Raw genomic sequence first — 12,197 nt, forward strand, 5'->3', positions numbered from 1 at the left:
CAGTAGGTTAAATGCATAAAAATGTATTGATTCTTGTCAAACTTTAACCGTAGTGCCTATTCTCTACCAGTCTGAGCTTTAGTAACACAGGTACAGCTGTCTGCTAACACACACACACACACACACACACACACACACACACACACACACACACACACACACACACACACACACACACACACACACACACAGTTGAGAGCCAGAGGTGTATCAAATGTCCCACAGGCACTTTTTAATTATATATTTATAATTAATGTCAAATTATTTAAATTTCATCTAGAGGTGGCCCATATTGTATAGGTCTTGTCCAGAGAAAAAAAATCCATAATGTTAAGCTAAATGTACAATGATGTAATTGCATCTACTGAAGATCACATGGGTCATGCACCATGGAGTTATTAGTTATTAGAAAAACTAGTTATTAACTAGTTGTTATTTATTAGTTAGCAGTGTTGGCTCATATCAGCGATTATACTGTAATGATTCAGAGTCTCTGGTTGCTCTTTTATGAGTGTTATTTTCGGGCTACTGTCGCCATAACCAACACCTTACAAACTCAACTTTTTTATCAGAATCACTCGTAACGGAGTGTTTACTAGCATAGCAAACCAGAGCGGAAAAAAACGGAGCCGGAACAACATTTCTCACCCGTTGAGTTCGCCTTCAAAATAAAACGGTAACCCTATAGTTTACTATTCAAACCCTTAAATATGTTTCAGGTCATTTGGCCACTCCGGCTTTCCGTAGCCGTTTCCTCATTACACAGGGGAGGGAGGGGTTTGGCTCGTCTCTCCGCAAAAGCAGGATGGAAAACAGAGCTCAGTTGGCATTCAACGTCCCCAAATAATTAAAAACCAGGAGGCCAAATGCAAAGTTTAGAGCAGCACATTTACCCAGAGGCTCTCAGACTGAGCAAACTTGTGAGAATACACGTAATAGCCGCTTAGAGACGGAGCAACATGTCGCTAGCATAGTGGCTAATCGCTAGCATAGCAGTTTTGCCAGTTATATCGATATAAAGATATAAAGTCATCTTATATCTTGTTTAAAAATTATACAGATATTTAAAGAATATCGATATATCGCCCAGCCCTAAGGCATCCTGACCAGCCTAACCTGCCTCAACTGGCACCTCTGGATGTGGAGGAGCAGCAGGTCTACTCGGAACCCCTCCCGGATGACCAAGCTTCTCACTTTATCTCTAAGGGAGAGCCCAGACACCCTGCTGAGAAAACTCATTTCAAACGCTTCTATCGGCGATCTTGATCTTTTGGTCACTATCCAACGCTCGTGACTGATCGTTAAATCGAGAGCTTCACCTTCCGGCTCAGCTTTCTCTTCACCACCACAGACGAGTAAAGCCTGCATGACTGCAGACTCGGCATCGATCCACCCATCTGTCCCTCTCTCCATCTTTGCCTCACTCGTGAACAAGAACCTAAGAAACTTAAACTCCTCCACTTAGGGCAGGGGCGCCTCCAGAACATTTTGATAGGGGTGGCCAGACGGGGCCAAAGAAATTTTTGGGGTGGCTCACCAAATTGGTCCTTGTGGTAACTCTGGTTGAATTTAGTTTGTGGCGATGTACTGCATTGCACCTTTGTTTGTTTTTATTAAAATAGCAATACGTATCCAAAACATTTAACTTAAAATTTACAAACACAAACATTTTAGAAAAATACCATACCATACCATATTTATTTATAAAGCACCATTTCAAAATAGCATGGCAGCTAACCAAAGTGCTGTACATAAAAAAGCCAAATGCTTGAACAAGAAACACAATAAGAACAGGCAAAATACATAAGAACAAAGCATAAATAGTCGGAGATAAAAATCCCTACTAAAAACAATAAAATAGGAGAACAGTTAACAGCACTATAAAAATAAAATAATGCGAGGAATGATAAAAACATTTGAAATGGCACAAATAAAACGAAATAAGCTACCAGATGGTGCGAGGTGCCAAAAGTGTGCAACTGAATCATAAAAACAGAATTAAAAACTCAAATCCGGTGCTAGATTTTCATGAAAAGTGTCACAGAGGGAAGGCAATACAAAAGAAGTGCGTTTTCAGGGCCAACTTGAAACTGCTAACAGAGGGAGCCAGGCACGCACGGAGGGGCAGAGAGTTCCAGAGTTTTGGGGCTGCATAAGAGAAGGCACGCTCCCCCCGTGATTTGTACCGAACCTTCGGAACAACAAGCAGCTGATGATCTGCTGACCGAAGGGCACGGGTGGGAACATACGGGGTCAGCAGGTCCGTCAGATAGGATGGGGATGGGTGGTACAAAGCCTTGTAAACATATAACAAGACCTTGAAGTTAATCCTAAATTTGACTGGGAGCCAGTGTAAATCTGCGAGGACGGGTGTGATGTGCATGCGTCTGTCGGTGTTGGTTAAAAATCTGTCAGTTATTTAAAATGTTATCCCAAATTTAATGAGTTAATTCACCTGTTGCTGTGTTCACAAAAAAAAAAAACTATGGAGATAAAAACTTATTTAAAATGGTGAGCAGCAGAAACATATGTATTTTTTTAATTCTGATTATTTCGTTACTCATTAATAGTAGTATTTTTATTTTGTTTTGCAATTATGTCTTGAATGAACAAAATCAATATATGGTTTGACTGAACATTAATATGATTTGTTAACACTTCCTTTTCCTGTGGGTGGGGGCAGCAATTTTCGAGGGGTGGCCATGGCCACCCCTGACCACCCCTTGGGGGCGCCCTTGCACTTAGGGCAGGACCTCGTCTCTGACCAGGAGAAGACGTTCTGCCCTTTCCCAACCCTTTTCCAACCCTTTTCCAACCACAGGTTATCCCTCATTGATGAGGCATTTCACAGTACTTTGGTGTCAGTACTGGAGGTGCACACACGTCCTGTGTGAGAAATGTGAATGTTTTTGTTATTGTGTGTTTATTTTCAGGTCATTTTTGGGAAATCCAGTGGCCCTGAGTTCTTAAAGGAAGTTTACACCGCTGTTACCTACCATAACAAGTAAGGAATCTCTTCAGGTGTTTGTTTTACTTTTTTTTTATTCCAAATCCTCACAAATCCAACTCTGCTCTTCCATCCCTGTCTTTCTTTTTGTTTCTCTCAGATCTCCAGACTTTTATGAGGAAGTGAAAGTCGCTCTTCCCGCCCGTCTGACTGATAGACATCACTTGCTGTTCACCTTCTACCACATCAGCTGTCAGCAGAAACAGAACCTGGGCGGCAGCTGCGAAACACTCATCGGCTACTCTGTGAGATATTTTCTACCAAAGAAAAACTGTTTTCCACGTTCTCCTCTAATCTTTTCCGCCATTCCGAATCGGCTGTTTGTTTCTGACGCAGTGGCTGCCCATATTGAACCGGGACCACCTGCAAACGGGTCAGTTCTGCCTACCCATCATCTTGGATCGGCTTCCTTTCAACTACTCGCTGCACGCGCCAGAGGTAGCCACACCATCTATCACGGCTGTCTCTAAATGATGCTAAAAGGAGCAAAACGTGTCAAAAGAAAAGGGATTTATTGATTTGTTCACAATTCTTGTAGAAACTTCCTCCTCAGGCTCCTCCTGTTAAGTGGATGGAGAGTCATAAAGAACTCTTCAACTTGGAGATCCAGGCGGTATCGTCTGTTCACAGCGAGGTGAATAATACCCGAAACTGTCTGTTTGTTCCTGTGAGCTCGACACTGTAACGGTTTACCCGTCTCTTGCACCAGGACAACCACCTGAAGCGTTTCTTCACCCTGTGCCACGCTCTGGAGGGCGGCGTCACCTTCCCTCTCTGGGTCATAGGCGAGAAGATTCCCGAGAACAAGCTGGAACACGAGCTGAAGCTCAGCATCATAGCTCTGTCCTCCTCCAGGTTGGAGCCTTTGGTCCTCTTCCTCCACCAGGTGCTGGATAAGCTCTTCACCCTCATCATGCAGCCCATTCTCATCGCCACCCAGACCGGTAGGGGGACTGTCTTTAATACAATGTCGCTGCTTGGAATTTTTCTTCTCTTGTAAATACGATTTGTGATTCCCGCTCTTCAGCCAACTTGTCCCAGATAGCCTTTGAGTCCCTGGCGTCCATCGTCAACAGCCTTCACAACAGCCAGGAGCTGATCAAAGATCATCTGGGCCGGAACAGCCTCTTGGTGACCTACCTGTACTGGGTGTTTCGTGTTCCTGATCCCCCTCAGGACACGCATGGCTCAGGTACTGGCCAGAGCCATTCATCGTGACTTTGAGCGTCGTTAATTTGAGGATGACGTTTTCCTCCCGTGTGAATGCACATCCAGGTCCAGGTGGTTCCATACCTTCGTCAGAGAGTCGGTACAGTACGATGGGCCGCGCCACGGCGGCCTCAGTGGGGAACATGCTTCTCCAGTCCAGGTTTCGCAGCAGCAGCAACCCCGATATCCCCTCTCAGCAAATATCAGCGGAAGACGCAGAGGTCAAAAATATTCTCTCTGCCAAGGTACTGATGAATTTTATGAAACCTCACCATCGTTCATACCAACTCCATGTGAGGGATGTTAAATTTAACACATTATTCCTCAAACTCCTAATTGAATAATGGAGTTGCTTTTTTTTTTCTTAAATTTTCCATCAAAACTAGATTTAAAGTGGGCGTTCACTTGCTGTTTCGATTTGCTTTGGTCTCTGGTATGAATGACAGTCTTGTGAGTATGTGGGGGGAAAAAACTGGCGCTCCTGTTTCAGGAAGTAGAGGTTAGCCAGAGGAGTGGGAAGGTGGATTTTGGGTCTTACCCAGGGTCCATGGGGGCATCAGCAACGTGGAACGGCAGCGGAATGTCGCTGCTTCAAATAAAATCCATAATAGACTACGGGACTGATCCAAACCAGCCACAGCACGTAACGTTTCAGGCAGCAGCTTGCCACGCCGTGCCGCTAAGTCTTGCAGAGATGTGATGTCTTACCTGTCTAGCTAATATCTGTACCTTGCGGCTTATTTACTACCAGTATCTTTCATGAAGACGTAATGGTGTGTTTTTCTTTGTGGACGTGATCCCTTTTTTCTTCTCTTTGCTTTAATGGTGGATGAAGTCTCGGGGAATTTGTTGATTTTGCGAGTCAAGCGAGGAGAACTGCAGAGATGCCATGCTGCTCTTAGTGTGGACTGACCCACCTCGGGAAACCGTCCCGCTGCTGTTCCCGAATGCTGATGCCCCCAGTGTGAACTTGTGGTTACTCATTAATATTCCTGATATTCCTGAGGATCAGCACCTCCAAATCTGAGACCACGGTTCTCGACCGGAAAAGGGTGGCTTGCCAACTCCGGGTCGGGAGAGAGGTCCTACCTCAAGTGGAGGAGTTTAAGTATCTCGGGGTATTGTTCACGAGTGAGGGTAGGAGGGATCGGGAGATCGACAGGCGGATTGGTTCGGCGTCTGCAGTGATGCGGACGCTGAGCCGATCTGTCGTGGTGAAGAGGGAGCTGAGTCAGAAAGCCAGGCTCTCGATTTACCGGTCGATCTACGTCCCAATCCTCACCTATGGTCATGAGCTTTGGGTAATGACCGAAAGAACGAGATCGCGGATACAAGCGGCTGAAATGAGTTTCCTCCGTAGGGTGGCCGGGCTCAGCCTTAGAGATAGGGTGAGGAGCTCGGACATTCGGGAGGGACTCGGAGTAGAACCGCTGCTCCTCCGGATCGAAAGGAGTCAGTTGAGGTGGCTTGGGCTTCTGGTCAGGATGCCTCCTGGACGCCTCCCTGGGGAGGTGTTTCGGGCATTTCCTGCCAGCAGGAGGCCCCCGGGTCGACCCAGGACATGTTGGAGAGGTTACATCTCCAATCTGGTCCGGGAACGCCTTGGGGTCCTGCCGGAGGAGCTGGTGGAGGTGGTCGGGGAGAGGACGGTCTGGAGCTCCCTAGTTGGGATGCTGCCCCCGTGACCCAGACCCGAATAAGTGGAGGAAGACGACGACGATTCCTGATATTTGAACATCTGACCTCTGATTGGCTAACAGCAACGTGACCCTTCCACTGCCTTGGTTAAATCTGCTATACATTGATGTTTTATGGTAAATGGCCTGTACTGAATAGCACCTTCTTAGGGTTCTACAACCCCCAAAGCCATCACAACACAATCAGTCATTCACCCAGTCACACATACATTCACACGCTGGTGGGGATGAGCTACGATGTAGCTACAGCTTCACTCTGACTTAGAACTGTGTTGCTTTTTCTGACCCAGGCATTTCTTTGTCTGTTTTCTTTTAGCGGCTAATGCAGGAAAACGGTAGAAGGCTGCTTTGGTTTTACGCCAAAACAAAACTAAGATGCACAACCAAATTTTTTTTTCTGGTTTTGAAAAAAGAAAAAAATGTTTTAAGCAAAACAATTTCATTAAAATGCAAAAAAATATATAATTTAATTCACTATTAAGCCTTTAATAAATGTAATACATATACGATGTTTATTTATTTATTAAAAAAATATTCGGTTTGCAGTTTCTCAATTTTTTCTTTTTAAAATTGATTAGTAAAGAAACAAAATACCAACCTGTCTAAATAAGCCTAAAATAGTGTGTAAATTTCCCAGCATGCCTGTTTATACTCCTTAATATTCATCCCAGTACATCAGGGTCTATAAAAGTCCAGCAGGCATCCTCAGTAATTATTTCATCATCACATTATTTATTTTTATCCTAAGGGCAACAACAACCCCGGCAGCCGCATGTCCACCTATGTGGATGTCACCAACCATCAGAGCTCCACAGGAAGCAGTAGGCCCTCCAGCAAAAAGGTACTGCCAATAAAAACAAAAACCTTCCAGACACTTAAATATGTTTGTTTTAGTGGCTTGTTTTTATAAACAAATAAAATAAAATTTTCTGTCAATAGTTTATTTCCTATTGTTGCTAATGATTGGGATATCTTGGTTTCAGCATTTATTATAACGTCAAGGTCAAGTTAGTGAAATATTTATAATCTCAGCAATAATGTAGCTGTTTAATAATTTTACTATGTTCATATGAAACTTTATTATGTTTTGACTAGTTTTTGTAGTAATGTGTCAATAAAATCTAGTAAATCATCAGTTTCAGCAGTTCATATTTGCATTCATAAGCTGACCATTTCTCAGAAAAATATAATACAAGTGATTCAAAATATGCGTCTTTCATTAAACAATTGTCGTTTCTGTTGAATGTTTTTCTGTCAAAACTGCTTCTATAAGGTAAACTCATTCAAACAAATCAACGAAATATGTTTTTGGGGCAATTTCTGGATGACAAAAAAATTTAAAGCCATTTTGCGATCTAAAGCATGTAAATTTATCTTTTATTACGGGTTTAACTTCTTGTGTAAAAATCTAATACAGTAAAAAATAACTTAATCTTTTTTAGCTAAGTCGAAGGACTTTTAAAACATAATAGGATTAAATCAAGATTATATAGAGATCTCTAATGGTTACTTTATTATTTTATGTGACGACTCATGCACAGTTAACTGAATGTGTTCTCGATGAATAAATCTTTCAGCCCCCAGTTTCTTCTGCAGACCACAAGGTGGCAGTCTAACACCGAGGAACCTGTCATTAGTCACATTTTTTACATAAAGTCTAGATTTTTGAAATGCATGGTAACAATATTCAGTTATATAAGAGACCAGAGACCAGAGACTGTATTTATTATTATGTATGCAGTATCTGTTAAACATAGTGTTTTTTTTTCCTCTTGCAACAGTTTCACGAGGAGCTGGCCCTGCAGATGGTCGTCAGCAGTAATGTCTGCAGAGAGAACACCTACAAATATTCCTGGTTCTTCTTTGAGCTGTTGGTCAGTGTTTGCCTAAATGTATTATTTAAATGACTTTATTATAGTTAAATATCAGCTTTTATTAAAAAAATCATAATAAATAACATATATTATTTCACGTTTGGTTAAACAGTTTAAAGGCTTTTATCTGAATAACAAGTGTGCAGAAAATATTAATATTCATGTTTATTTTCTAAACATTATTTGTGTAAGGGTACAATATGTAAGAATTCTCTAGTGAAATTATCACAAAACAGTCTAATGTCTCGATCGTGTTGGCAGGAAGGTTACATTGAAACCGATTTCCTAATCGGCCAGCTGGGGGATGTCCATTTTTCTCCTTTTTTATAAAAAGCCAAAGAGGGATGTAGTCATTGTTTGCCATCTGGGTTGCCAAATCTGCTCCAGCTAATATTGCCACATTTGCAGTTCGACACTGGCTGGCAAAAAGCTCCAGAGTTATGTACAGTATAACCAGTTAAAGGGGCATTATGGAAGTTTGACAGCCAAAACATGTATAGAAATAATAAATTTCTTCTTCATACATTCTCCTGCAATGCCCTGGTCCTGTAGAATGAGCCCTGGCATTTTTACTGTGATTGCCTGTTTTTCTGTAAAATCACAGAAAAAGAGAGATGCTCGGGTCGAGCAGGCTGCTTCATGCGCGTTCACGCTCAGGCATAGCCCGTAGCATTTGCTATCCGTAGCTTTAGCAGCAGAGAGAGAGGCAGTGCCACTTTGTCGCTGTTCCTAATGCCTAGTGACAAAGCTAGCTACATTTCTGAGGACCCTTAGCTACTTTCTGTAGAACTTTCTTCTAGATATTTCCTGCAAATTAGCAACAAAATAGCCATTTTCGCTCCGAACCGTTCTTTGAACGTTGTTTCAGGTGTCATCAAGGATATAAAAGTTACAGATACTGTGAATGTTATTACAGTGTAGCTCACCTTGTAAGATGCCTGACTCCCATGCAGAAGACCTGGGTTCGATTCTGGATGTGAACATAGTTTATTTAGAGTTTTTTTTTTTTACATTAATGGTATATTTTTTACAGTAAGATGCCCAAATTTTTATTTGAGACTCGCCCAATGGCATTGAATTCACAGATAAAAAAGATGTGGGTTCAACTTTCATTTTGGAACAATTTTTCAAGCAAGGGAAGGGAATGATCTGAGCATGCAGGAGGACTGACCCATCATAAACCTTTGTCGGCTGTGCTGAAGAGAAAGGTACAGAACCAAATTATTTAACTAATTAGCTGCGCGTTCTCCTGTCCTCTGTCCTCCGGGCCACGCACACACACACACACGGGACTGTCTCAGCTGTTATTTTCGTTAAGGAGTGTGCACGTACAGCATGCGCGCCTCGTGCACAAGCCTACTATTGAAGCTGCCATTACACTTTTGGCCTGAGGGGGCAATCGCGAGGATAAAAATTCAAAAGTCCATAAAGTCCCTTTAAAGGAGCAATTCAATTCATTTGTATTGCATCAAACCACAACATGAGTATCTCAAGACACCACACACAGTAATATTTCAGTTGAACCTACTTAGTGCATTGAGTTCTGTTCATTATGTCAATTAGTTAAAATTTTGTATATAAGGAAACCAGCAGATTACATCGAGTCACTGACTTGTTGTGTCAGTGAATTTACAGCAATCTCCATACTAAGCAAGCATGTAGTGACAGTGGAGAGGAAAACTCCCTTTTGAGAGGAAGAAACCTCCAACAGAACCTGGCTCAGCAGCCATCTGCCACTGGAGTTTGAAAAGTCAAGTCATTTCTTGTAACCCTTAAAAAGCCATGGCATCTTTTTGTTTATTTCTAATATTGGGTAAAGCAGGCTAGATGCTAACGTTGAGCTAACAATGCCAATAGTGAATTAGAAGCAAATAGTCAGCTTTAAAAATAATTCAGGCTAATTTTTCAGTGTTCCATTACCAACAAGTTGATATTACATTGAAATGTATTCATCAACTTATCAACTCACTGTGTAGGACTCATCTTCGCTCCTTATCTAGAATCATCAGGCACTGATCTATAACTGGCAACAGTTGAGGCCGGGCATAGGAGAGTCACTTTGTTTAGAAACAACTGCAGTACCTAAATTTGACCACACGATGTCATCCTTATTTCATTCTTACATCATGCACCTTTAACTCATTCACTGCCAGCTGTTTCCTAATCAGAAAAGCCCTTCACAGCCAGCGTTTTTCAGCGTTTTTACTGTCTCTGAGTCGCAGAACGTTGCGTGCTAGGATGATGTTGGCGCCAAAACTACCAAAACAAAGAGTAGACTCACCTCTTACATCAGGAAGAATCTGTGCGTTTTGAGCGTTTTCCGTTCTTTCCTAATCCGTTGTCGAATTGTGATCGGCAGAAGCTTTTCCTCTTCTTTTTTACAACAGCGGCCCAAAAAGATCTAAAACATGGATTTTCTGCATCCTGATCACGTGACGTGTGACGCACGTGGATAAAGATCGGCTTTACAGCTGAGATGTTTGTTCTCACGGTGCGATGGCGCGTTACGACGCCCACACAGTAAAAAATGAACGGTTGGGTTTAAAATGACGACTAAAGTCGTCAGTGGCAGTGAGTGAGTTAGCACAAGGCTTATTTTCTTGTCGTGTGAACTGATCAAATTAACTTGAGCTTAAACGGTAAAAGGACGCTTTTTAGCAATGTCAGGAATTTGTAAAAGTTGTCTCTGTGTTTATCCAGATTGTGTGTTTGCTTATAAAGTTTCTGTGCAATGTCCCAAACAGGTGAAAAGCATTGCTCAGCATGTGTCCCAGCTGGACAAGCACGGCGTTCCTCGAAGGAGTTGTTTCTCCGACAGGTTCAAAGATGACATCACCACGATCGTCTCCGTGGTTTCAGCCGAGATTTCCACAATCCTCGTCAAACAAAAAGTGGTAAAAAAAATAAAAATAAAACGAATAAAGAATGACGCAATAACAAAATTGTGATTTAAGTATATTTCACAACTTTTATATCAAATCCATGTGCCTCCTGTTCTGCTGGGATTGGAAAAGTTGCAGTTGGAGCGTACGTGTTGTCTGTGTCCTCCAAACAACGGGGAGCTGGAAGTGCTAATTATATTTGCCTCTGCTGTAACGAAAGCTCGGCTTGATGGAAAAGGTGTTTGGTGAGATCCGGTCACTGATTGCTGTTTGTTGACTGTGGATTCAGGAGTTTGAGTTGGCAGAGAAACTCAACGTCAGCCTGGCCTTCTTCCTCTATGACCTGCTGTCGCTCATGGACCGAGGCTTCGTCTTCCAGCTGGTGAAAAACTACTGCAGCCAGGTAGCCAGGTCATCAGATCCATGGAAAACCGTTTAATTTCACATCTGTACTGATTTAGAATCTGTAATGTAAATCCAATTTATGACAACCTTTTTTTTTTCCGTAGATGTCAGCGAGGAGCGTTTCTATGCAGGCGCTGATCAGCATGCGTCTGGAGTTCCTGCGAATCCTCTGCAGCCATGAACACTACCTCAACCTGAACCTCTACTTCAGCAGCCCTGCTTCCGCGCCCGCCTCGCCGTGTCCATCCATCTCCTCTCAGGTGGGTTCTCTTCACTCTCCAGATGTTCGACGTTCAGGCGATTGACTCGTCTCGTCAAGACGAAAGCATTCCAGGGTGCACCGTACACTAGCATTTTTTTTTTATTTGGGGGTTCTGAATGATTGGAAAGCAGAACGGCCAAACTAGAAGGTTGTTTAATAGTTATTTCTTTGTTTGCTGACGTTTTCTCACGTTTTCTTTCCAGAGCTCCAGTTCCTGTGGCTACCAGGAGCAGCAGAATATCTTGGCTCTGTTTGAACTTACCCCAGAATTCAAGCAGCAGCATTACCTCACCGGTCTGCTCCTAACAGAACTCAGCACAGCTCTAGACATGGAGTCGGAGGGGTAGAGTCCAGTACATGTCCTGTAAATGTTTAAACAACTTAACGTTTGATTCAATCAAATGATAGAAATGTGTGTTTTCAGGGGGAAAGTTCAGAGAAAGGCTATTAACGCAATTTACAGCCTGCTGTGTTCTCATGATCTGGATCAGCGCTGTGATAAACCTGAGGTCAGAGCCAAGGTGGCTGCTCTTTACCTCCCCCTGGTGGGGACCATTGTAGACTCCACCAACTACCTGGACTTCACTGGTATGTTCCGACTTGCACCATGTTTATGTTTTCTTTTTTCAGTTCTAGTTTTGTTGCTGATGAGAGGCTCTTGTGAAGTTTTGGAAGCTGAAAACTGATGTAGATCCTTTTGAATGAGGTCAAAAGTTAATTAGTTGCTTCTAATTAGCAATTATCCACAAACTTTGTTTTTCTACATAACTGCAGCCATCCATCTTCCGCTGTGCACATACAGATCTGATCCTTACATCTATTTTACCTCCAATTAAAACGATCACATTTAAAGCTGTAACT

The 12,197-nt window shown here is 42.6% G+C and overlaps 1 protein-coding gene across 6 annotated transcripts in view; it reads left to right on the forward strand.

The window, feature by feature from the left end:
- The window catches only part of dock8 (dedicator of cytokinesis 8), a 147,038-nt gene that overhangs the window by 107,460 nt on the left and 27,381 nt on the right, over positions 1–12,197 (forward strand). For all 6 annotated transcript variants that reach the window (XM_070546140.1, XM_015972847.3, XM_015972848.3 and 3 more), the window contains 14 exons: positions 2,934–3,004; positions 3,108–3,252; positions 3,344–3,445; positions 3,546–3,641; positions 3,717–3,951; positions 4,035–4,199; positions 4,283–4,461; positions 6,662–6,754; positions 7,695–7,787; positions 10,532–10,681; positions 10,959–11,072; positions 11,179–11,334; positions 11,540–11,679; positions 11,761–11,924. In XM_070546140.1, coding sequence (XP_070402241.1) covers positions 2,934–3,004; positions 3,108–3,252; positions 3,344–3,445; positions 3,546–3,641; positions 3,717–3,951; positions 4,035–4,199; positions 4,283–4,461; positions 6,662–6,754; positions 7,695–7,787; positions 10,532–10,681; positions 10,959–11,072; positions 11,179–11,334; positions 11,540–11,679; positions 11,761–11,924 — 1,903 coding nt within the window. The remainder of the gene's footprint in view (positions 1–2,933; positions 3,005–3,107; positions 3,253–3,343; positions 3,446–3,545; positions 3,642–3,716; positions 3,952–4,034; positions 4,200–4,282; positions 4,462–6,661; positions 6,755–7,694; positions 7,788–10,531; positions 10,682–10,958; positions 11,073–11,178; positions 11,335–11,539; positions 11,680–11,760; positions 11,925–12,197) is intronic.

This window comes from Nothobranchius furzeri, chromosome 17 (genome assembly GCF_043380555.1).
Source record: "Nothobranchius furzeri strain GRZ-AD chromosome 17, NfurGRZ-RIMD1, whole genome shotgun sequence".
Classification (NCBI taxonomy): domain Eukaryota; kingdom Metazoa; phylum Chordata; class Actinopteri; order Cyprinodontiformes; family Nothobranchiidae; genus Nothobranchius; species Nothobranchius furzeri.